This window comes from Boleophthalmus pectinirostris, unplaced genomic scaffold, assembly GCF_026225935.1.
Source record: "Boleophthalmus pectinirostris isolate CB_2022bp ecotype Guang Dong unplaced genomic scaffold, ASM2622593v1 HiC_scaffold_1225, whole genome shotgun sequence".
Taxonomy (NCBI): domain Eukaryota; kingdom Metazoa; phylum Chordata; class Actinopteri; order Gobiiformes; family Gobiidae; genus Boleophthalmus; species Boleophthalmus pectinirostris.
The window spans coordinates 3,239-28,000 of record NW_026571026.1 but is presented as its reverse complement, the minus strand read 5'-3'; the positions used below and the strand labels follow the sequence as shown (position 1 = coordinate 28,000).

Below are 24,762 nucleotides of genomic sequence, written 5' to 3'. Positions count from 1 at the left end.
TAATATAAGAGGTTTTGTCTGTTAAAAGACAGTAACAAGATCAGTCTTTCCTTCACCATATTAAAAAATATTATTGATAGAGAAGTTATTTTTTATATGAGATCACCTTAAATTATGTCAACCTACTGTTAGGTGTCATGTTGTTTAGACCTGGTTTAGTCCTGATTTTTTAGACCTGGTTTACTCCTGATTTTAGACCTGGTTTAGACCAGGTCTAGACCAGGTCTTTAGTTCTGGAACACGGAGGGAATGAAATATGCAGCACTTTTTGGGCAATAAATCCAAACAGTGATAACTCTTGGTTCTCACTTCCATATCCTTAACAAACTGGTTTGAATATTTGCTTCATATAGTTTTCTACCATATGGTACAAGATTAGGTTGAAAAACCTCTTACTTTTTGACTCATGAGATTTTTTATTAAGAAAGGTCATGGTAACGGAGGGAAAAGTAACGGAGGGAAAATTGTTCAAACAAGTAGAAGGTGCAGGATTTTACATCATTTGTCAGTTTTTTTCTTCCAAATACTTTATTTATATTACTTCAAAATGAAAGGAAACTATTTCTATAAAATATGTCAGTCCTTCCAAGCAAATTGTTATCATTTTAAATATATTTTTTTGAATAATCATGTCCCTTCATCAACAGTTCAAAGATGGAATAACACAAGATATGATGAAATACATCCATTTATTTACATGATTTTTGGGTCTTTGAAATTTTGGAAATAATTTTTGTTCCATGTTTCATACATGGTCTGTTTAAAACGTATGGAACTTTAGAACCAAAAATGGTACAGAAAAAAGGTCAACAGTTTCATAAACTAGAGTACATATGTATCTGTTCAATACATTTTTATATTAGATGCATTAACTTGAATTTTTGGCCTTGTTGTTTTTTTCTGCTTGACAGTTTTTAATTTTGGCCTCTGTGAATTTGAGTTTGACTCTCCTGATGTACATCATTCATGCAGTATTATCTATTTTAATCTTGTTGTTATGTAATCATATGCAAATGTGATCATGTGAAAGCGCTTTGGAACCTCTGTTGTCATGGTAACGCAGTGGGAGTTCTTTGTGAGGTTCCGTGGAAAAGTGTGTAAAGGGTCACAGCACACTCCAGTCTCCAGTCAGAACCACAGGCCTGAAGATGAGTGAGCAGAGCGAGAGCAGTGTCCAGAGCGTCCAGAGCGTCCAGAGCGAAGCTGTGCTCCTCGTACAACACCAAAGATTTCTCGTGCACAAACCGATCCTCATTGACTCCAGCCAGGTTTTTAGGTAAGTGACAGGAACAAAACGATGTGCGGTCAGGATTCACCAGAACAAAAGAGAATTTTAGAGCGTCTTTATAAACGGACACTTCCATCTGACGTTATGGACGGACGAATGAAATGTGCAGGAGCTGAGGCTCCAGAGACACAAGAGACACGAGACTTTCACTGCAAACGTCCAAACACACACACGATCAGCCAGAACATCACGACCAGACGAGCCCTGTCCACTGTCCTGTGTCCTCTGACCTCGACCGTCACAGAGGACAAGTCTAAAACCTCTGACCTCGACCGTCACAGAGGACAAGTCTAAAACCTCTGACCTCGACCGTCACAGAGGACAAGTCTAAAACCTCTGACCTCGACCGTCACAGAGGACAAGTCTAAAACCTCTGACCTCGACCGTCACAGAGGACAAGTCTAAAAACCTCTGAGCACAGACTCTGTCCACACGTCTCACCTGTCATGTCTCTTCACAACTCACTTCTGCCAAAACACTTTTAGGAAACCTGTCCTCAAACATCTGTCCTCAAATACATGACCCTCAAACACTTCTTTTTAAAAATGGTTCTCAAACATCTGTCTACAAATACTTGTTCTCAAATGTATTATTTTTTAAATTCACATAAATCCAGGAGAAACAACTGAAGTGTTGTGAATCAAATCTCAAAGATCCAAAGTCACATCTGGAGACATTTTTGCTCAGCTCTTGCTTCTTCTGCTCCGACATCTGACTGAAGTGTGTTTTTGTTTTTTAGAGCCATGTTTGAACGCTGGGACCATCACAACGATAAAGTCTTCACAGTCGGTGGAATCTCTCCTGAGACCATGTCCCTGGTGCTCGAGTGGATCTACACCAAATCCATTGTCCTGCGCGCGGAGACAGTCCAGGACCTTCTGTTGGCTGCTGACATGCTGCTGCTGGACCAGCTCGTCCTGCTCTGCTTCCAGTTCATGGAGGAGAACATGAGCCCGGAAAACTGCATCGGCATCTGGAAGTTCTCGGATGTCGTGCTGTCCAGCAAAACTCGGGATTTGGCCCGGAGGTTCATCCTGAGGAACTTTGAGGAGGTGATGGACTGTGAGGAGTATCAGGATCTCACTGGAGAAGAGCTGAGTGGGTTTATAGAAAGTGACCAACTCCACGTCAAAGACGAGACGGTGGTTTTTAAGGCTATTGTGCACTGGACCAACCACAACGTCCAGGAACGCAGAGAGCATTTTCCACAACTGCTGTCAAAGGTGAGTTACCAGTCGTGTATTTTACTTCTGTGGGGTTTTCACTGTTCACACATCACATATTTACATCACCACGTCAACTTTTATTGTTTTAAAAAGGCTATAATCGCCCAAAACAACATATCCACATGTTTTATAACCTTCACTTTTGTTTTTGACGCTCTGAGTGTGGCCCCAGAGAGATCGCTAAATGACTGAAACATGCGTGGATGACTCTAAAACTTCTTCAGGCAGGTTTTTGATGAGGGAATAAAGTTATAACATGGTAGAAATCTCCAAAAGTAGATTTTACATCATCCTCCTTCTTTAAACTTTTCACACCAAGATAATATTTGTGTTTCTGAGTCCACACCAGTTTTAAACAAAGATTATACGAGGATTATAGATCAAAAATGAGACTAAACCACAGGAGTTACAAATATTTAGCACCGTATTTGATTTTCACAGTTTTCCAGACGTGAAAAACAGAACTAGTTTGCAGTGAGTCAAAGTTATTCTTACTTACCTTTCGCATTCTGAGCCCAAATTATTCACCACGAGTTTTTAAACACTTTTCACAACTCTCACATCCCAGAGAGTTTCATAAATACACAAAAGCGGGACACAAAACAACACACTACGACTTCACAAACCTGATGTGATGTGCAGTAGTTTCATTAGTAGGATGAACCCTGATTGTGTTGTGATAAAAGGCGACATGGAGATCTAAATATGTTCTGTGTTAAAAGTTAATCCCCCATAGAATCAAACAGCCGCTTTAATCTCAAATGAAAGTACAAACTCTACTGTACTGTGTCCTAAACGTTGCTCTTTTGTCTCTTTCAGGTTCGTTTCGCTGAGATTTCGTGCAACTTCATACATGACAACATTCTCAATAACCCCCTGGTGAACAACATCTCCTGTTTATCCATAATGACAAACGCCTTGGACACCATCTCTGAACTTCTCATCAACCCCGGCGCCCTGCACCGCCTGCACCGCCCCCGACTCCCTGAAGTCGTCCTCTTGGCCGTCGGAGGCTTGAGCAGCGGCAATTTCACCAATCAAATCGAAGCGTACGACTACAAGGTCAATCGCTGGGTTCACATCATGAACTCCGAGAGGCCCAGAGCGTACCACGGCTGTGTGTTCCTCGACGGCTCGCTCTATTGTGTCGGAGGATATGACGGACTGGAGCATTTTAAACAGCGGGCGGCGTCTGGACCTGGCGACCAACACCTGGCACGAGATGCCCCCCATGAACCACAGACGCTGCTTCGTGAGCGTGGCGGTGCTGAACGGCCTCATTTATGCCATGGGCGGCTTCGACGGGAACACAAGGCTCAACACGGCCGAAGTGTTTGACCCCCAGACCCGCTGCTGGTCCCTGATCACCCCCATGAACGAGCAGAGGAGCAGCGCCAAATGTGCCGCTCTGAACGGAAAGGTACGTGCAGAGAAATATGAGAACAATCGTTAACTCTTCTTTGAATGGTTTTAATGAAACACACTTCATTCATAAAGAACAAAAAACAAACTTCTGAGGAACACGTGTCCTGCTCCAGGACACAGATATTGTAGAAGCAGCTCTCGAGGGGAAAATAAGTCCACTGTGTACTGCCTGAATCTAATTATAAAACGTTTCATTGACCGATAATCAGGAAGTCCAGATTAGCATGCTAGTGGTCGTTAGTTTAACTGTCACAGCCAAACTCTGTTTTGACGTCTGAAAGTTGTGACAAGTGTTTATNCTGTGTGTTCCTCGACGGCTCGCTCTATTGTGTCGGAGGATATGACGGACTGGAGCATTTTAACAGCGGGCGGCGTCTGGACCTGGCGACCAACACCTGGCACGATATGCCCCCCATGAACCACAGACGCTGCTACGTGAGCGTGGCGGTGCTGAACGGCCTCATTTATGCCATGGGCGGCTTCGGACGGGAACACGAGGCTCAACACGGCCGAAGTGTTTGACCCCCAGACCCGCTGCTGGTCCCTGATCACCCCCATGAACGAGCAGAGGAGCGACGCCGACTGTGCCGCTCTGAACGGAAAGGTACGTGCACAGAGAAATATGAAAACAATCATTAACTCTTCTTTGAATGGTTTTAATGAAACACACTTCATTCATAAAGAACAAAAAACAAACTTCTGAGGAACACGTGTCCTGCTCCAGGACACAGATATTGTAGAAGCAGCTCTCGAGGGGAAAATAAGTCCACTGTGTACTGCCTGAATCTAATTATAAAACGTTTTATTGACCGATAATCAGGAAGTCCAGATTAGCATGCTAGTGGTCGTTAGTTTAACTGTCACAGCCAAACTCTGTTTTGACGTCTGAAAGTTGTGACAAGTGTTTATAAACTCACTATTGTGAATAATGAGGACGCTCTGATCACAGAAGGTGAGTGAGGAAAAACTTTGGAGCAAACGGTTTAAAACAAACTAGTTTTGTTTTTAAGACGGAATAAATCAGGTACAGAGACTTTAATGACACTCTAACCCCTCAAGGAGCTACAAAGCCCCAATCATTCTTAATAAACTGTTGGGTCATTAGGTGTAGTTATTACACTTAATTACAGTGATACAGGAAATACATTTAATAAAAAAAAAGTTTCATTTATTCATTTATTTATAACCTTTAATCTTTATGTGTTGTGCAGATCTACATATGTGGAGGCGTCGACGGCTCTCAGTATCTGCAGACGGCCGAGTGCTACAGCCCCGAAACAAACCAGTGGAGCTTTATCGCTCCCATGACGACCAGACACAGCGGGCTCAGTGTCACCGCCTACGACAACAGCATCTATGCGGTAAGTGCAGAACTACAAACACAACTGAGCCCCAGAGCCTTCAGCTGCAGACAGAGACACGTCCAAGTGTGTCTCATCTCAGTTTATGGACAGACCAGGCCTCATGTGAAGCTCACGATTCCTTTAAATCTTGTACCTTTTTATATTTTCGTAGACTCACTCTAAGATTGTTTGGAATGACATGACATTATTCTCTTGTCCTAACATGTGGGCTCTGTGTGTAGGTCGGGGGTTTTGATGGGACTGAACGCCTCCGCAGCGTGGAAGTCTACAGTCCACGCTCCGACTCCTGGAGGGAGGTGGCGCCCATGAACACCACACGCAGTAACTTTGGCATCGCCGTCTTAAATAACCGGATCTTCGCTGTGGGCGGATACGACGGCTTCTCCACCACCTTCCGTGTGGAGGCGTACGACCCCCTAGTGGACAGCTGGAGCGAGGTCTGTGACATGAACATCTTCAGGAGCGGCTTAAACTGCTGCGTCATCTCCGACCTTCCCAACATGTCCGACTACACCTTCCCCAGACACGCTCTTCCTCTGCTCGACGTAGAGACGGACGACGAGGAGTTTGAGGACGCCACATAAACAGACCCTAAACTATGGAGTAAGAAAGATGTCAAAAATATTAATGTGCATAAAATTGAAATCCGTGCATATTTGGCTGTAGTTGCGCATAAAATAAATATTTGTAAACTCTTAAATGAGTCCAGTCGTACATAAAATATATTGTATTTTATCCATCAGAATACGAACTGAAAAATTACGACATCAAGAAATACAATCACGAAATGAAAATTTACGATTACACTTTCTTCAGTACGAAAACGAATTCACAGACGGAATTTTACTGTCAAAAATACGTCATCACTTCACAGACATTATTCATCGAGCAGAAGAAACATCGATCAAGATCAAGACTGCACATGCTCAAGTTTGTAGCAGAGTAAAAACAGAGTAATAGCACAAGAAGCTACAACATCGACCAACAAGTGGGTTAATTAAAATCTATTGTAAAAATGTCTTGAATTCAGGAACCGAACGCTGCTGTGTAATATTGTGTAGAAACACCTCCTTTGAACGGGAAATTGCACCTATATGTTAGATAACATAGTGGAGCCAGTTGGCCAACATCAGACGTAACGTTCTCCCAGGGCTAATGAGCAAATATCAGGTTCTCTGTATGTTTAGATTAAAACATTCACGGCTCCAGCCACAGCGAGCATCAGTCAAGTTCCGTCTGTGAATTCGTTTTCGTACTGATGAAAGTGTAATCGTAAATTTTCATTTCGTGATTGTAATTCTTGACGTCGTAACTTTTCAATTCGTATTCTGATGGATAAAATACACACAATATATTTTATGTACGACAAATATTTATTTTGTGCGCAACTACAGCCAAATATGCACGGATTTCAATTTTATGTGCACGAATATTTATGACAGCTTTCTTACTCCATACTAAACCCCCAGAGCAAACACCAGGCCTGGGGGAGTCTAAATAAATAATATAAGCATCCAAAATACTGAGTTATTGTTTCATGAGTAAAAGACGGGGAAGTAAACGGACCAGTGTTTTTTCAACCAGAGGAAATACAAGAGTCAGTTTTCTGTGTAACTGTCACAAACAGCCCATTGGTGATTCATGAGAGGATCATTCACTCAGGCACTTTAATCCACTTTGCACTTTATCATTTTTACATTACACTTTAATAACTCGGAGCACTTAGAACATTTGCTCATTTGCACATAAGACAATGTTGCACAGGCACAGACCCAATGCAACAAACAGTTAGAGTTCACATGTGAACTGCCAGCTATTAAATTACCTCATGTGCAATCGCAATTTTGGCACACACAAAGCTTAGAGTTTCAATGCTTTTTAATCAAGTTCATAAACATTTTCACTTTTCACTTCCTTTTGCACAATCAGGAAAAATTACCCCAAAAAATTCTAAAGTTGGGTTGATTTCCAAAAATGTTGATTAAAGAAAAACTGATTTAATCTTTTTCAGGCGCCCATGACTGAAGTTAGTGCACTTCAGGCTTGAGTCTTTTTCTTTCACAGATGTAGGCGCGACGTGTCACAACTCTGGTCATCCCAGCACTTCAGGTCTATAAATAATAAAACACATAATCTACAGTAATTCAAACTAGTACAAAACATGTTTATTTGCTTCTGTTTCCTACATTTGCTCTCTCAAATACACTGTCATTCATACACGTTAACAAGATGAAATTGCTAATGGACACAAAAAACACAGTAAAATTGAAAACCTCACTAACAAAAAATAAAGATAAATGGGTATGTAACTTAACACAGCGTAAAATCACAGAAACAGAAACACACGTACTTCCACGAGGACTTAACTTTGCCATCACCCCAAACAAAATCCCCATAGAAGAATACATTTTAGCCACAGAGTTAACTAATAATATTCAAAATGGAGTTTGTATAAAGTCGTTAACTGTTTCCACCTAAGTCTGTCTCCTTCCTCAGAATCACACCTGGCAGTGATTCACCGTCACAGTCAGGTGAGTTTCTCCTTTGCCATGGAGTCTACCTGGACGACTGAGGGATTCTGTGCACATCTTACAGGACTGGAAAAGAACTCAACAGTGGCTTTAGGTTGAGCAAATGTCAATGCTGCCCTCTAGTGGATATAATGTGTCATTGCTACTTTTTACTGATGGTGAATCATTACTCAAGGCTCTACAGCTGTATGTTCTCAACTACTTATACAAGTTTTAAGCCACATGCCCTCTAACTATATAAGCTAGAAATATTTATTTTTTTTATTATTTTTTATTTGTGTTTAACTTCTGAACAGAATTCTCCCAGCGTGATCAACAATCCATGATGTGGTTAAGCAGAGGAGGGACCCAAAAATGGACAACAGACCAGGTAAAAATAAAAGGTGAATTTATTTTACAAAATGGAGGCAGGACTGGAGGCAGGACTGGAGGCAGGACTGGAGGCAGGACTGGAGGCAGGACTGGAGGCAGGACTGGAGGCAGGACTGGAGGCAGGACTGGAGGCAGGACTGGAGGCAGGACTGGAGGCGGCAGGGAACACTGGTGAGCAGAGAACTCTAGTCTATACAGGGCCTCAAAGTCTTGTCCTTCTTGCCCACAAAGAAAAACCCAGCACCTACTGGTGACGAAGAGGGACGTATCAACCCTGCAGCTAAAGAGTCTTTAATATAAACCTCCATAGCCTCCCTCTCAGGACCGGAAAGTTTATATAAGCGACTGGATGGTAAAGGGGCACCAGGAAGGAGATCAATAGCACAATCATAGGGACGGTGGTGGAGGTAGGGAAAGTGCTTTTCTGTTTATTGAACACCTCACCCAGATTGTGATATTCAGGGGGCACAGCAGACAGATCAGGAGGACTGGGAGGAGGAGAAGAGACTAGTCTGCTGGGGGTGATGGCTGATTGGAGACAGTTATAATGGCAGAAAGTGCTCCAGCCGGCAATGTTGTTCTTAGCCCAGTCAAAATGAGGATTGTGTAGTTTTAGCCAGGGGAGTCCCAAAACTATAGGGGCGTGAGGTGAAGAAATAACCAAACACTGAATAACTTCCTTGTGGTTACCAGACAAAACCAGTGTTAAATTAACAGTCTTGTGAGTGATCCTTGCCAGCCTCTCACCGTTCAAAGCATTAACATCCCTGGGGGGTTCTATGGGATCCAAAGGAATATTAGCTTGAGATACAAAGTTAGAGTCAATGAAATTGCAGTCTGCTCCTGAGTCAACGAGTGCAAGGAGGGGGATAGACTCGTGTGACCAGCACAGAGTAGATTGGAGCTGCAGTCTATGTGGAGAGGCAACCGGGAGAGAGTAGTAGTTTGGCTCACCAGAACCTCTCCATTTACTGGTGAGCATCTCTTTTGGTCGCTGAGGGCAGGAACTGATGTAGTGACCAGCCCGTCCGCAGTAAATACACAGTCCAGACTGCTGACGGCGCTGGCGTTCTGCAGGTGTTAACCGAGCCCGGCCCAGCTGCATAGGCTCCTCTCCCGTAGAGAACTCAGGGGAACTGGAATGCACAGGGAGACTGTTAGATGGGGCATCTGAGACAGAGGAAGTAACCCGAGATAAAGTGAGGACTGACGTGATTTCTCCTTTTGTCTCTCTAAGTCTATTGTCAAGACGGGTGGCAAGGGAAATGAGTTCTTCGAGAGTGTTAGTCTCATCACGTGCAGCCAGTTCATCCTTTACTCGATCACTCAACCCCCTCATAAAAACACCTTGTAATGCCGTATCGTCCCAACCACTCAACTGCTAGAATGCGAAAATCTATGGCGTATTGGGCAACAGATGATGAGCCTTGATGGAGTGAGAGGAGGCGTCTTGCTGCCTCCTTGCCTTTAAGTGGGTGGTCAAATATTTTCCTCATCTCAGCGGTGAAATTAACGTATGACTGGCATAAGGTGGAGTCTGATTCCCAAACAGCAGTGGCCCATTGTGCAGCTCTACCAGTGAGTAGACTTATTAAAAATGAGATACGAGACTTATCTGTATGGTAGGTGTGGGGTTGCTGGTCGAACACTAGGGAGCACTGGAGGAGGAATTGACCACAGGACCCAAGATCACCGGAGTAGCGCTCTGGAGTTGGAATGTGTGGCTCACGAGCGGAAGAGACGGGAGGCTGGACTGGAGAGGGAGCAGGTGGTTGAGGTTGACCAACAGGTGGTGATGGTAGCACAGGTGAGAGCTGAGCAGCGAGCTGATTAAGTTGCGTGGAAAGTTGAGTTACATTCACGGACAATTCACAGAGTCTTTCAGTCACTTGATTAAGGATCCGTTCATGTTGGCCCACTCTGACCCCCTGTGTGGCCAGAGCCTGAAGAACAGGGTTTTGGTCCTGGTCCGATGGGTCCATTTGGCCAGATTGTTCTGATGTGGTTAAGCAGAGGAGGGACCCAAAAATGGACAACAGACCAGGTAAAAATAAAAGGTGAATTTATTTTACAAAATGGAGGCAGGGCTGGAGCAGGGCTGGAGGCAGGACTGGAGCAGGACTGGAGCAGGGCTGGAGCAGGGCTGGAGCAGGACTGGCAGGACTGGAGGCAGGAGCGGAGCAGGACTGGAGCAGGGCTGGAGCAGGGCTTGGAGCAGGGCTTGGAGCAGGGCTTGGAGCAGGGCTGGAGCAGGGCTGGAGGGCTGGAGCAGGGCTGGAGCAGGGCTTGGAGCAGGGCTTGGAGCAGGAGCAGGGCTTGGAGCAGGGCTTGGAGCAGGGCTTGGAGCTGGAGGGCTGGAGCTGGAGCAGGGCTGGAGCAGGGCTTGGCAGGGCTGGAGCAGGCTTGGAGCAGGGCTTGGAGCAGGGCTTGGAGCAGGGCTGGAGCAGGGCTGGAGCAGGGCTTGGCAGGGCTTGGAGCAGGCTTGGGCAGCAGGGCTTGGAGCAGGGCTTGGAGCAGGGCTTGGAGCAGGGCTTGGAGCAGGGCTGGAGCAGGGCTTGGAGCAGGGCTTGGAGCAGGGCTTGGAGCAGGGCTTGGAGCAGGGCTGGAGACGGCAGGGAACACTGGTGAGCAGAGAACGCGGGTAAGTGAAAACGTCGAAGCGAAAAGGTAAGAATTACAAAAACTCGGAATGAGGAGCCAGGAGGTTCACCGTGTGTAGGTAGCCAACAATCTGCCAGAGTCTCACAGGTGAGCAGGTCTGAAGTAGATGGCTCTTGATTGCTTGCAGGTGCGACGAATCAGGACCAGGAGACTCCGCCCACACACACACACACACACACACAGGAAGGGGAGCACCAGCCATGACAAGAACTCTCTAAACTAGAACTCTCTGCTTCCTGTCATTTTCACAAACTTCCTTTTGAATAAGTATAATTTATATTTACAGCAGGTATTATCTCGCCAACTTAAAGGTGCATGGTTCAGGGAGTAACGTGAGAGGAGAGTCAGAGCGTCAAACACTAAAGTGAAACATGTTAATACCTTGTTTTTTTTTAATATGGCATTTTTAAAACAATAAAAGGGAACATGGTGATCTAAGTATGTTATGTTAATACCCCATAGAAGTAGTGTCGCAGAACTCGAGACTGGTCTTGACTTTTTTAAAGTCTTGGTCTTGTCTCGGACTCGAGGTCTGACACTCGACGAGAGCGATCGTGTTTCATTACGGCCGGTGAATGTGCAGAGGCTCAATATCACTGCAAAACCAGTGAGATAATTAACTGTAAATGTTATGAACTTCAAAAAAACACACTTGATTCACTTTGAAGTGGTTTTCTGTAAAGTGCCAGTGGAAGTGGGATTAAAGAAGAGGTTCTCAAACTGTGGGTCAGGGACCAAAAAAGGTGCACAGAGTGTTTCAGTTCAGCACAGTTTACTTGGCTTATTTCAAGCCTAAATGAACTTTAACCAGATCAAACAGAGATAGATTCATAAAAACATTGATATAAATGTGCCAAAATAACCATAAAATACAAATACATGTAGAAAATGTCAAAGATGGTCTTGATTTGGTCTCAATGGGCTGTGCTTTCAGTCTTGTCTCGGTCTTGACCTTTAAAAGTCTTGGTCTTGTCTCGGTCTCAGGACCCTGTGGTCTTGGACTGGTCTTGGTCTCGATTAGTGCGCTCTTGACTACAGCACCACATAGAAGTAAAATACCACTTATTTAAAGTTGGTCAAAGTTATTCCACTATTGGCCGTTATTATGTTATCTGTAGCTATGTTTGTTTCTGACTTTTAGTCACAATGATCATTTTCTTTATAATCTTCATTGTAATATTTCGAGAACACTTTATAATCCCTCCCCTCATTTCCTCTTTTAAATTCTGTCATATATTTTTATTGCGGGGAGTAAGTCAGACCTGTTCCCGGTGCATGTTGGACTCCTCCAGCGCTGCCCTTTGTCATCGGTTCTGTTCATTGTTTTTATGGACAGAATTTCTAGGCGCAGTCAGGGGCCGGAGGGGCCGGTTTGGGGACCACAGGATCTCGTCTCTGCTGTTTGCAGATGATGTTGTCCTGTTGGCTTCATCAGACCAGGACCTGCAGCACTGGGGCGGTTTGCAGCCGAGAGTGAAGCGGCTCGGGTGAGGATCAGGTCCACCAAATCTGAGGCCATGGTTCTCAACCAGACAAATGTGTCTTGTCGTCTCCAGGTGGGTGGAGAGTCCCTGCCTCAAGTGGAGGAGTTCAAGTATCTCGGGGTCTTGTTCTCGAGTGAGGGGAGGACGGAGTGTGAGATTGACAGGTGGATCGGTGCAGCGTCGGCAGTGCCGCTGTATCAGACCATTGTGGTGAAGAGGGAGCACGAGCCTAATAATACAGGATTACTTAAACGTGTGAATGAAACAAAACAAGTCCAGGTCTGTTTTTGATGAGGGAACAACATTATAACATGGTTTAAAGCTCACAAGAGTCAATTCTGTGTAATATAGGACTTTAATGCAATACTGTGGAACATTCAAAGCCAAGCAAGTGACAGAGAAGCAGATGAACCAACATTCACAGCAATCAAGCAAATGGATAGAATCTTCTCACCAGGGAAAAAAGTGACATAGTGGAGCTTTAATGCCTCGTTGTTGCAGATGGCGGCTCTGTGGACAGTGGTGGTTCCTTGTTTCTCTCAGTTCAGATGAACTGGACCGCTGTCAGGTGCACAAAGGGGCCTGAGCGGCAGGTGCAGCCCTCCTGAAATACCCAGATTTCATTCAGCAGTGGCCCGACAAGCCTGTGACCTGTGAGTACGACACAGAGAAGAGTCCCAACGTGCCCCACGCGAAGAACTTTGTGCACAAAACACAAAACAAAACAATGGGACCAGGAGACTGAAGAGGGAGATGGACACAACGAATACTGCATCCTACAAAACTTCCAACATCTGACCGACAAACTCAACCGCGGGATCCACAGCACTGACCTCGTGATGTTTTACGTGTACAAGTCCACGTGCTACAGCCGATGCTGCAGCTCAGACCATCTCTTACCATCAAGTGTGTGAGACATTAATGCACAGTACGAGTGTGCGAGACATTACTGAAAAGCCTATGAAGAAAGAAAACACACAGGAAGTTTAGAGTTTCAATGCTTTTTAATCAAGTTTTCAACATTTTCACTTTTCATTTCCTTTTGCACAATCAGGAAAAATTGCCAAAAGTAAATAAAAATTCAAAAGTTTTGTTGATTTCCAAAAAATTTTGATAAAAGACAAACTGATTGGTAATTTTGTGAGACGCCTATGACTGAAGTTAGTGCACTTCAGGCTTGAGTCTTTTCTCTTTCACAGACGTAGGCGTGAAATCTGTCACACTCCTGGTCATCCCAACACTTCAGGTCTATAAATGACAAAACACATAATCTACAGTAATTCAAACTAGTACAATACATGTTTATTTGCTTCTGTTTCCTACATTCACTCTCACAAATACACTGTCATTCATACACCAGGGTGCACGGCCAGTGCAGGTGAGGGGGGTGAAGTGTCTTGCCCAACAACACACTAGTGTGCACTAGTAAAGTGAGGTTTGAACTGTTAACCTTCAGGTTGATGGGTACTGACCTGAGTAATTAGTCAGGCCACAGTGCTGGTATCCACCATATTTGTCAGGTTCTCCAGGACACCAGTTTGTGTAGCCCAGAGGCTCACTGTTGATCCAGAACCAGGAGTCCGAACTAAAACACAAACACAAAAGTATCAAAATACAAGTCAAAGCTTAACTCAGGAGTTCTGTTTTTTTTTCTTCGTGGTCGATGTGATGAGATATTACTCAAATCCAGAGCAGCAGACGACTTTAATCTGACCGGTAAGTACCTGTACCATTCTGGTCTTCTAGATCCTCCTATTTAACATACCTGCTGTGAATCTGAGAGGCCGATCCATATCTCTCTGCCCCCAGAAAGACCCTTCACAAAGTCCTCCTCCACCTTAGAGTTGAGGACCACCAGGTGTCCTCCCATGGCCAGACAGTGCATCTGAAAGAGAAGTTCAGATGAGAAAAGGATTCATCATTAATCAGGCCTGTACTGTTTGTATTATTATATTATTGTATTATTGTATTATTATGTGAAAACTGTGAGCTCATGTTACCTGAGCATTGGCCCAAGTCTGAGGAGTCGAGTGGAAAACATGACTGGTTTCACCAAAATGTTTCCAAAGTCCATTTTGTGCTTCACCTGAAAACAGAGACCACAGCACCAAACCTTTAGTCACAATTGTTATTTTCATTTTGGTTGTTTTTATTGCACAAACTCGACTGGACTCTTGTGTGTCCTGGAGGAGGACCTTTTCCTGCTTCTATCCATGGAAATGTTGCTTTAGCAATAACCTCCCACAGTGTGGTAGGAAACATCTCCATGGAGAAAGTATTGGTTTTATCTTTCTATCTCTGTGGAATCATGCAGGTGCCACCTCCAGAAAGTTACACACTGTAGCTTTACCTAGCGGACACTGGGCTGGCTGCAGACACACTCACCTTTATCCAGACTGATGTCTTGGACAGGCTCTGGAACATCTGTGTGGTCCAAATAAAAACATGAATGATCAGTGTAAGTTCAGGAACTACACACAGTTAATGCACACTCACCTTTGTTCTGGGCCATTGCTCCACAGAAGAGAGCCAACAGAATCAGCAGCTTCATGATCCAGATGAAACTCGTCCAAATAAAAACCTAAGAAAAAGAAAGAGTTGGTTATTTCATCTGCCTTCTTCTCAGATCATCCATCCATCTTCTTCTGCTTATCCGGGGCCGGGTCACAGGGGCAGCAGTCTAAGCAGGGACTCCCAGACTTCCTTCACCCCAGACACTTCCTCCAGCTCCTCCAGGGGGATCCCGAGGTGTTCCCAGGCCAGCCCAGAGACACAGTCCTTCCAGTGTGTCCTGGGTCCCAGTGGGACATGCCTGAAACACCTCCCGAGGGAGACGCCCAGGAGGCATCCGGAACAGATGCCCGAGCCTCAACTGGCTCCTCTCGACGTGGAGGAGCAGTGGCTCTACTCCGAGCTCCTCCCGTGTGACTGAGCTCCTCACTCTATCTCTAAGGGAGCGCCCAGACACCCTGAGGAGGAAACTCATTTCAAGCGCTTGTATCCGAGATCTCATCCTTTCGGTCACTACCCAGAGCTCATGACCAGAGGTGAGAGTAGGAACGAAGACTGACCGGTAAATCGAGAGCTTCCCCTTTCGGCTCAGCTCCTCTTCACCACAATGGTCCGATACAGCGACCGCATCACTGCAGACGCTGCACCAATCCTCCTGTCAATCTCATGCTCCATCCTCCCCTCATGTGAGAACAAGACCCCAACATACTTGAACTCCTCCACTTGAGGCAGAGACTCCCCACCCAGCTTCTTCTTACAGGAAACTTCAAATGATTATAGAGAACCAAAGACAAACCTGCTTCAGTGTCTCTGTGTCTCAGACTGACTCTGTCAAACACTGGCTCTGTATTTATACCTGACTGTGGCCATGAATCACCACGCACGATTCCGAGGAAGGAGATAAACTTAGGAGGAATAGTTAATGACTTTATACAACCTCCACATTGAACATTATTTCTACTGCATCAACCTCATTTACTTCCTGAAGTGTTTTTATTGTAGCAGGTCTGGGGTCAGTCATTCTGAGGGATTTTCACATGTTCTGTGTTTTCGAGGCCCCTGTGCTTGCTGTCTGGACCTGAAAAGTCTGATTTACATCTACAATAAAGCACAGACATGTATTAGTTAAACGTGTATTGTGGTTGTGAAAGGCTCTGGGTTTATCCTGATGGACTGTCCCTCCTGCTCCTTTTGTTTGGACCCTTTGGTTCTGCCAGGCTGGACCTCAAACTCTCCATTGTTCTCAGGACCATCCAGCCTCAACGTAGTAAAGCAAAATGTGAATTCCATTTTAAAATACTGAAGAAAAAAAAAAATTACCTTTGATAACAATATTAAAGATGAAAGCAGTTTATACGAGAGAAAAAACACACAAAGTCATGAAATTTGAAAGTAGATTTTTTTAAAACTTGTTTCAATTTGTTTCAAGTTTAGTTTCGGTCAAGATCCATGGCTGATGGTAAAAGTGTTGAATGGTGAATTCTTCACACGAGCTCTCAGCATGTGTGCGTTCATCCACAGAGTCAGAGTGTGTCGTCTGTCCTCTCCATGTATCTAATGAACTCATACACTATAGTTTATTCTTAGGACAGAGATACTCATCGTGCGGCTCGTGAGCCACATGCGGCTCGTCAAGCTTGTACCAAAAATGGTAACACAGCTAATATTTTTTATTTTTTCCAAATGTGCTCGATAAACATAGTGAACATTGCAACACAAACATCTGCATTACACCGAGTATAAATCAAGGCTTAATTAATGGTGTTTCCTAAAGGGGGCGCCGTGACACCAGCAACCAGTGACACACAGGTCCATGTACAAACCACCTGAACCCGACCGACGATTTCAACTAATCCACCCACAACTCCGACCGACCCACTGCCTGAGCCGCATTTTAAAAAGCAGAACGTGATCTTGATTAACGTCATCGAAATAAAGTGACCGACATAAATAAAGTGACCGACATAAATAAAGTGACCGACATAAATAAAGTGACTGACATAAATAAATAGTGCTGTCATGCGATAAAAAAAATTGAGAGATTAATTAATTATGATCTGTAATTAATTAATCTAATTAATCTAATTTTAATCTCACCTAAAAATTGCTGAGAAAAGCTTCAATTTGAGGTATTTTCATTTAAATTCATTATTACATTATTGTGGCAGATCAAAAGACTGATATAGAACAAAAAAAGTGACTTTATAAAGTCATTTATTGTTTAACAAATCTCTTCAAATTGACTGTTGAGCCCAAGTCTCCATGAATAAGAAACTGTTTGCTGTAAAGTAGCAAAGACGAGGAAATCTGAACATAATAACTTTTGTCTACTTGAAGACAATAAAAAGTCCAGTCTTTCCTTAACCATATTAAAAATATTATTGATAGAGAAATGCTATATATATATATATATATATATATATATATCTCACTGGTTTTAGACCTGGTTTAGACCTGGTTTTAGTCCTGGTTTAGTCCTGGTTTAGTCCTGGACTGGATTAGTCCTGGTTTTAGTCTTGGTGTTAGTTCTGGTTTAGAGGCGCACAGGAGGAAGCGCGGTTTACGCCGCGTACGGGAGAAAACACGATCCACACGCGGCTCACGGGAGCACGTCAGTGTCTGCGCAGTGTCTACGGAAGGAAACGTGGTCCGCGCGTTCTCAGGTTAATGACGATGATGAAGGTTTTAACTTAAATTATCATTATGTTTTAACTTAAATTATCATTATTATTGTTATTATTATGGTAGTTTTAAATTAAATTATCATTACTATTTTATTTTGTCTCCATCTGGTCTTAGCTATACACTTTTAATTTTTACTATAACTTTTAAGAGCTTTATGTTTATTAGTTTTTTTTTTAGTTTTTATGTTTCTGTTTAAATTGTGGTATGGGGGGGGGGTTAATTAATGTATTAAAAATGTTTCTGTTGCATGTGAAGCACTTTGGGCTACATTTCAAATGTATGAAAAGTGCTATACAAATAAAGTTTGATTGATTGATTGATTGATTGAGGTGTGTGTTTGTGTTTGTGTTGTGTGTGTGTTTGTGTATAGGACAGTAGTGCAGACATGAGTCTATGCAGGTTGTTTTCACCAGTGACATTTAAGTTGTAGGCAATATTATATTTGTTATTTTCTTTTATATTTCACGTCGGGAGAAGAATTTCCAAGACACGAATGTGTTTTTCTCTGTGCACTGCTGCTCTGTTCTACTGGCTCTTCCACCTCGTCCATTGTGCCTGACGCCGCCAACGTTAACATGACGTTTACATCGCTCTTACTGCGCGTGTTTTGTGTGGCTTTCCGGCAATGAGTGGAATTACCGAAATAAAAAAAAATTATAAATGTGTTTTTTGTGTGTGTGTGTGTTGTTGTCCCAACAACACATAAAAACAGGTTTTATAATAAAGCAACTCACATACAGAAACACTAAAGTTAGAGATTAAAAATGAGATTAACGCGATTAAAAAACATAACGCGCTAAATATGACTGTAATTAATTAATCGCAATTTACGCGATAATTTGACACCCCCATAAATAAAGTGACCGATATAAATAAAGTGACCGACATAAATAAAGTGACCGACATAAAGTGAAATGATGTTAAATAAAAAGCTGTGTTAAACCTGCACACGTCTGATCTCTGAAAACATGAACCATTTCCAGCGCGACATTAAGAAAATGTTCTGTATAAATGTTTTATCTATGAAGAAAGTGAAGGACATGCAGCAGCTTCTGCTCGTCCCAGTATTAAGGTAAATCTGGTTTTAATAGAAAATGTTTTGTCTGTGTTTGTTTTTTGTGGGATGTCCGTTTTATCTGTAGAAATGCACATTTGTAAAGGTGACTTGGTGTATGTTGGTGTAAGTGGCTCTCCTCTTGATTTTGCTCGTCCAATGTGGCTCTTGTGAAAAAAATAGTGAGCATCATTGCCTTAGGTCACCCACAGCTTTTATGAATGAATGAATATTTATTCGGACAGTAATACATAAATGTAAATACATAGATATAACACAAAAAGTCAATATTTCTATTCTATAATAGGCAAAAATAAATGTTACGCTGATTTTCCTTGTATCCGAAAAAGGAGTGAGATGAAGTAAATTGTTAATTAACCCCACTCCTTTTTTCTACCGTCCCAAATTAACAACAAAAAACTAGACCTGTACAATATAAACAATAATTGCACAGTACCCACATTGCATTATAAATCTAAGAAACAACAATATATGTGTATTATGTGCACAGATATAGTACACATCATATACACAGATATAATATATACATACTTACATACACATTATATACACATACCCATGCATACCTATATATATGCACATATATACACCCATATACATATACATCCATATTCATGCACACATATACACTAAGCACTAATTCCTCCAGCACAGTATTTTGAGATAATCCCTTTTTTAACTGCCCTTTTGAACACATGTATATTTGAACAAAGTTTTTATTCTATTTTCAAGTTGTTCCATAATTTTACACCAAAAAACAGAGACACAAAAGCTTTTTCTTGTCGTTCGAGCACGAGGCATTTTAAAATTCAAAAAGCCTCTTAAGTTATAGTTTCCTTCCCTTTCACAAAAAAGTAGATGGATATTTTTTTGGTAAGTGCTTATTTTTAGCTTTATACATGACTTGTGCCGTTTGGTACAGAATCAAATCATTCAGTTTGAGTAATTTTACGTGAATAAACAGTGGATTAGTGTGGACATGAAATTTGACATTATAAATAATTCTTATTGATCTTTTATAGTTATTGCCCCAAAAACCAGTGAACAATAAAGTGTGTGTAGTGCTCTGTGATCTAAGATGTACTTTGCTTTGTTTAATACTGCAATACTTTTTTTGATATTTTATTATGTATATATTGTAGGGTGACCAGTCTGGTTTTAGTCCTAGTTCAGTCGTGGATTAGTCCTCCTCTTCAGTCCTGGAATCAGTCCTGGGTTAGTCCTGGTTTAGTCTTGGTTCAGTCCTGGTGTAGGCAGCGCAAAAGTTTGATATAATCTCGGGTTAATGGGCAGGTGCGGTCCTGTACGGGCGGGTGCAGTGTTGGACTGGGGGTCTCCAAAAATGGCCCCGTGCAGGACTCTGCGCTGTTGGGCTCCATTACAGAATAAATGAATCTTCAGTTCGTTACATAAAGAAGGAGGAAAATAACAAAAGGACGACAGCAGCGATAAGTTTTAAGAAGGAAGTAAAAAGGGTTGCACCTGTCCTGTCTGAGAAAAGTGTATAAAGTTTGTGCTGAGGGATTTTACAGCCTTAAAACAGATAGAATACTTTTTAAATATAAAGTTGATACTTTGTGGATTTCACCTATCGCAGGTTATTTTTAGAACATAACTCCCACGATAAACGAGAGACACTGAACTCTCACCTTACAACCTGTGCACATGGACTCACACTTGTCTCGACAGGACAGAAAATGGAGAATTTCTTGTACAAGTCATTGTTAAATGTGCTTTTGCGCTTCGGTATCCAGATACAACACTCGGTCCTCACAGCTCATCAAACTGAAAGTTCCTAAGTCCAGGTCGTCTCTTGGCCTCATGTCATTTCGATGCGCCGCTGCTAATGATTGGAATTTGGCTCAAAGCTCACTTAAACTGGACTCCTTCATTTCTCTTTCTGCTTTTAAATGTAAACTGAAGGTAATTTTTAAAGACACGTGTAAATGTTTTACTAATGAAACGAAAGGAGATTTTTAGAGATTGATGTAAATGTTTGTTTTATGTTTTAATGAATGATGTTGAGTGTCTAATTGTTTTAACTCCCCTTCCCTTGGCTGCTCTGGCAGGCCCAGGCCAACATTGTAAATAAGAATTTGTTCTTAATGTTTTGCCTGGTAAAATAAAGGTTAAATAAATCTTGCAGACTGACCGACTGTGTCTCACTCCTTCTGAGTCACAGACACTATGAGAGACGCTCAGTTTAATGAACTGTAATGAAAACCCAGACATTTGCATCACTTTATAAAAAAAAACGGACGCCCAGGACAGGACGCAAAATATGGACATGTCCGGGGGGAAAACGGACGTTTGGTCGTTTTGGACCCTAATATATTGGATATGGGTTTTCCAGTTAATCTTTTCATCAATTATGACCCCTAAAAATGTATTCTCCTTGACCTGCTCTATTCTTACACCTTGTATCTGTAACTGTATTTTTCTTCCTTATAATTCCCAAATAGCATTATTTTAGTTTTATTCAAATTTAGAGAATTTGTGTCAAAGCATATTTTTAGCTGTATCATTTCAGATGTTAAATCAGCTAATAACTGTTGTATGTTGTCTCCATAACAAAATAAATGTGTGTCATCTGCAAATAACACTGCTTTAAACAATGTAAACACTTTGCATAGAACATTAATATATAAAATAAATAATTTAGGTCGTAACACGGACCCTTGTGGCTGCCACAGACAACGTCCTCATGTGAAGAGCAGTGTTCACTAGGGATGGGCATGATTAGTCGATTAATCGATAATTGATCATTAAGAATTTAATCGATTACGTTTATTTTAATCGACAAACCGAATGTAGGTTGTTGTGTGTATCGTGACCAAACAGGTGTGTACATGTGTCTCTGCATCAGAAGGAGCGAGACACAAACAGTGGGTCAGTCTGTAACGAACCGAAGCACAAATGTGGATTTAACGAAGATTTGTTAGAAATTCCACACCTTCCGTTGCGTTGGGACAAGTGTGAGTCCATGTGCACAGTGGATAAAGCAGCACATATGTTTCTGTGTCCAGTGGGAAAAAGTTTTTCCAGGTGAGAGTCGCTCAATGTGGATGACGAGGCCCCGCCCCCCTCCCCCCGTACGCTGTCCTGGTTTTGACAAACACAAATCTGGTCACACTGACCTGTATTCACCTGAGTCATGTCTTTTAATCCAACAGAAAGTTGAACCACATCAGCGACACAAGAGCTGGAGTTTTATCTTCGCTTAGTTTATGCAAATTAGTGATGTGGTTTTAAGTTTTGTTTCTGTGAGATTTGAACAAAAACTGAATTAAACACATTATAATGTCAAACAGCTGATGTGGCTCTAGAGTCGTTACGGTTTATATGTCGTAAAGTTGAATTTATTTATGCTGATTAGTGCAGATAGTAATAATAATGATGATCATTTTAATATAAAAACGTTAATGATTAATCGATTCTCGTTCGTTAATTCTTCTGATGATCGATTAAGAAAATTTCATCGAATGCCCGTCCCTAGTGTTCATCCAGTTTGGCAAATTGTTTTCGGTTTTCTAAATAACTTTTTAGCCACTTTAAAGCTACCCCTCTTATTCCATACCTTTCCATTTTTTTTATCTATGAATATAAAATTTAATTGTAGTAAGACTAGTCACAGACGTGGAAATGATTTTGTGAGATGATTTTCTCAAGAGTTCTGATAACCCTGGTAAAACAATCAATAACCAACTCAGTTTATATATATTTTTTTTTATCAGTTTATTCCCCTTTGACATGGAGTACACTTCTTTTGGATTGTATCTTTTATTTTAATATGTATGACCTTGTAATGACTGTTGACCTGTTGACAATAATAATATAATTTTAATCATTTTAATCATTTTAACAGTAATCATTTTATGTAGGTACATGTTTTTGTCCAATAGTTAATCAAATATTCGTATGTTTATATTTAGTCTGGACATCGGTGTTTCAGGTTGTTTTAATCACATGCTCTTTCCAGTGAATCTGTTTACAATTGTTCTGTGCACGACACAGAGTCATTAAACACGACAACAAGCAAAACACACGAGCCGTCCACAAAAGTTAAATCTACATTCTATATCACAATATTAACGGGGAAACAATGCTCAGCTGCTCTGAGTACCTCGGGACGATCTTCATTTCAAACACACAAATAACTCTGTGATTCTTGAGAGGTTTTGAAAATGACTTCTTTCAGCTTTTTACATTCATGGTCGCTCTGTATCTTTGTCGAGTGAAAGTCTGAGCTGTACACAGATTCAGAGAAACATGTTCTAAATAAAAACATGTTCTAAAAAAAATTGCATATTTCCTGATACAACTCCGTTATCGTGAACTGAAGTGATCTGATAAAAATACTGGTGAAACTTCACAACACTGACTTTTATTTCACTTCCAACCTCCAAACTCACTGTGGGAGAGGAAAGTCCACTTTCCTCCGTCGAGCCCCGTCTCTCATCTGCATCCACCCTTTATCCTCCTCTACCTCTCCAGTGCTCCTCCAGTGCAAAACAAAACAAAAAAAGCACTCATATTAACAGGAAAAAAAAAAAGTCAGCTTAGATGGAATGAAGATTTTGATGGATTGGAGTTTGAAGTGTGATTGTTTTCGATGACATTTGTTTGTATTGATCAAGCTGTGGGTGACCTTCAGTGATACTCACTATTTCTCACAAGAGCAAAATCAAGAGGAGAGCCACTTACACCAACATACACCAACACACCAAGTCACCTTTACAAATGTGCATTTCTACAGATAAACTGGACATCCCACAAAAAACAAACACAGACAAAACATTTTCTATTAAATCCAGATTTACCCCAATACTGGGACGAGCAGAAGCTGCTGCATGTCCTTCACTTTCTTCATAGATAAAACATTTATACAGAACATTTTCTTAATGTCGCGCTGGAAATGGTTCATGTTTTCAAAGAACAGATGTGTGCAGGTTTAACACAGCTCTTTATTTAACAACATTTCACTTTATTTATGTCGGTCACTTTATTTCGATGACGTTAATCAAGATCACGTTCTACGTTTTAAAATGCGGCTCAGGCAGTGGGTCGGTCGGAGTTGTGGGTGGATTAGTTGAAATCGTCGGTCGGGTTCAGGTGGTTTGTACATGGACCTGTGTGTCACTGGTTGCTGGTGTCACGGCGCCCCCTTTAGGAAACACCATTAATTAAGCCTTGATTTATACTCGGTGTAATGCAGATGTTTGTGTTGCAATGTTCACTATATGTTTATCGAGCACATTTGGAAAATTATATTAGCTGTGTTACTGTTTTTGTTAAAAACCAGTTAAAGCCTGAGCCGCATGAGGCTCACGAGCCGCACAATGAGTATCTCTGTCCTAAGAATAAACTATAGTGTATGAGTTCATTAGATACATGGAGAGGACAGACGACACACTCTGACTCTGTGGATGAAAGCACACATGCTGAGAGCTCGTGTGAAGAATTCACCATTCAACACTTTTACCATCAGCCATGGATCTTGACCGAAACTAAACTTCAACAAATTGAAAGTTGATTTTTTATTATTATTTTTTTTTACTTGTTTCAAATCTCATGACTTTGCGTGTTTTTTCTCTCGTTTAAACGGCTTTCTTCTTTAATATTGCTATCAAAGGTAATTTTTTTTTTTTTTTTCAGTATTTTGGTGACGGAGCAGGTCCGTCCCTGGGGAGAGCACGTGAAGACGCGCGCGCCCGTTTCCTTATTCACTGCGCTCCGCGCGCCGAACCATTTCTCACCAAACCACTTATGAAAATACATTTTCAGAACCTCTCCTGCGTGTCTTGCCGCGACTAAAGGTGCACACTTCGAAGCGCTTGTTCTGTCCATCAAATCACGCTAAACCAGTTCAGTCACTCACCCTCGCGCCGCCGCCTCCGCCCTCCTCCCGTGGTGCGTTCTGGCAAACCCAGACACACCCGCGCCAAGAGCTTAAATCCTTCCGTTGCGCGGGTTCCGGTGATCATGTGAGCTACAACTCATTTTCATAGACAATTAAACTTATTATCTGTCTCTCTGAAATGTTAAATGAGACCTGTTCGTTCTATAAGCCAGGTATTGTATATATATAACTGTTGGTGCATGAAACATCAGCCATTTAATTGTGGAAACGGCGTAAATAA

General features: G+C 42.1%; 1 protein-coding gene and 1 pseudogene across 1 annotated transcript; one reads left to right on the top strand and one right to left on the bottom strand.

The window, feature by feature from the left end:
* The first annotated feature begins 1,048 nt into the window (after positions 1-1,048).
* On the top strand, positions 1,049-5,887 carry LOC129407591 (kelch-like protein 10; annotated as a pseudogene).
* An 8,220-nt stretch (positions 5,888-14,107) lies between these two features.
* LOC129407592 (C-type lectin domain family 6 member A-like) lies at positions 14,108-24,529 on the bottom strand. The gene is made up of 5 exons (XM_055149081.1): positions 24,501-24,529; positions 14,848-14,932; positions 14,737-14,775; positions 14,352-14,437; positions 14,108-14,236 (listed from the first exon to the last, which is right to left on the bottom strand). Exons 2-5 carry the CDS (start codon positions 14,900-14,902, stop codon positions 14,108-14,110), a joined length of 309 nt encoding a protein of 102 aa, XP_055005056.1. The 5' UTR covers positions 14,903-14,932; positions 24,501-24,529.
* Positions 24,530-24,762: the final 233 nt, after the last annotated feature.

What these genes read in the sequence shown, in the direction of transcription:
- LOC129407592 (XM_055149081.1), bottom strand. Translation starts at nt 14,902, where the DNA reads ATGAAGCTGCTGATTCTGTTGGCTCTCTTCTGTGGAGCAATGGCCCAG. An exon ending in AGCAATGGCCCAGAACAAAG is followed by an intron (nt 14,776 to 14,847) that starts GTGAGTGTGCAT and finishes TGGACCACACAG; the next exon opens with ATGTTCCAGAGCCTGTCCAA. An exon ending in AGACTTGGGCCAATGCTCAG is followed by an intron (nt 14,237 to 14,351) that starts GTAACATGAGCT and finishes CTTCTCTTTCAG; the next exon opens with ATGCACTGTCTGGCCATGGG.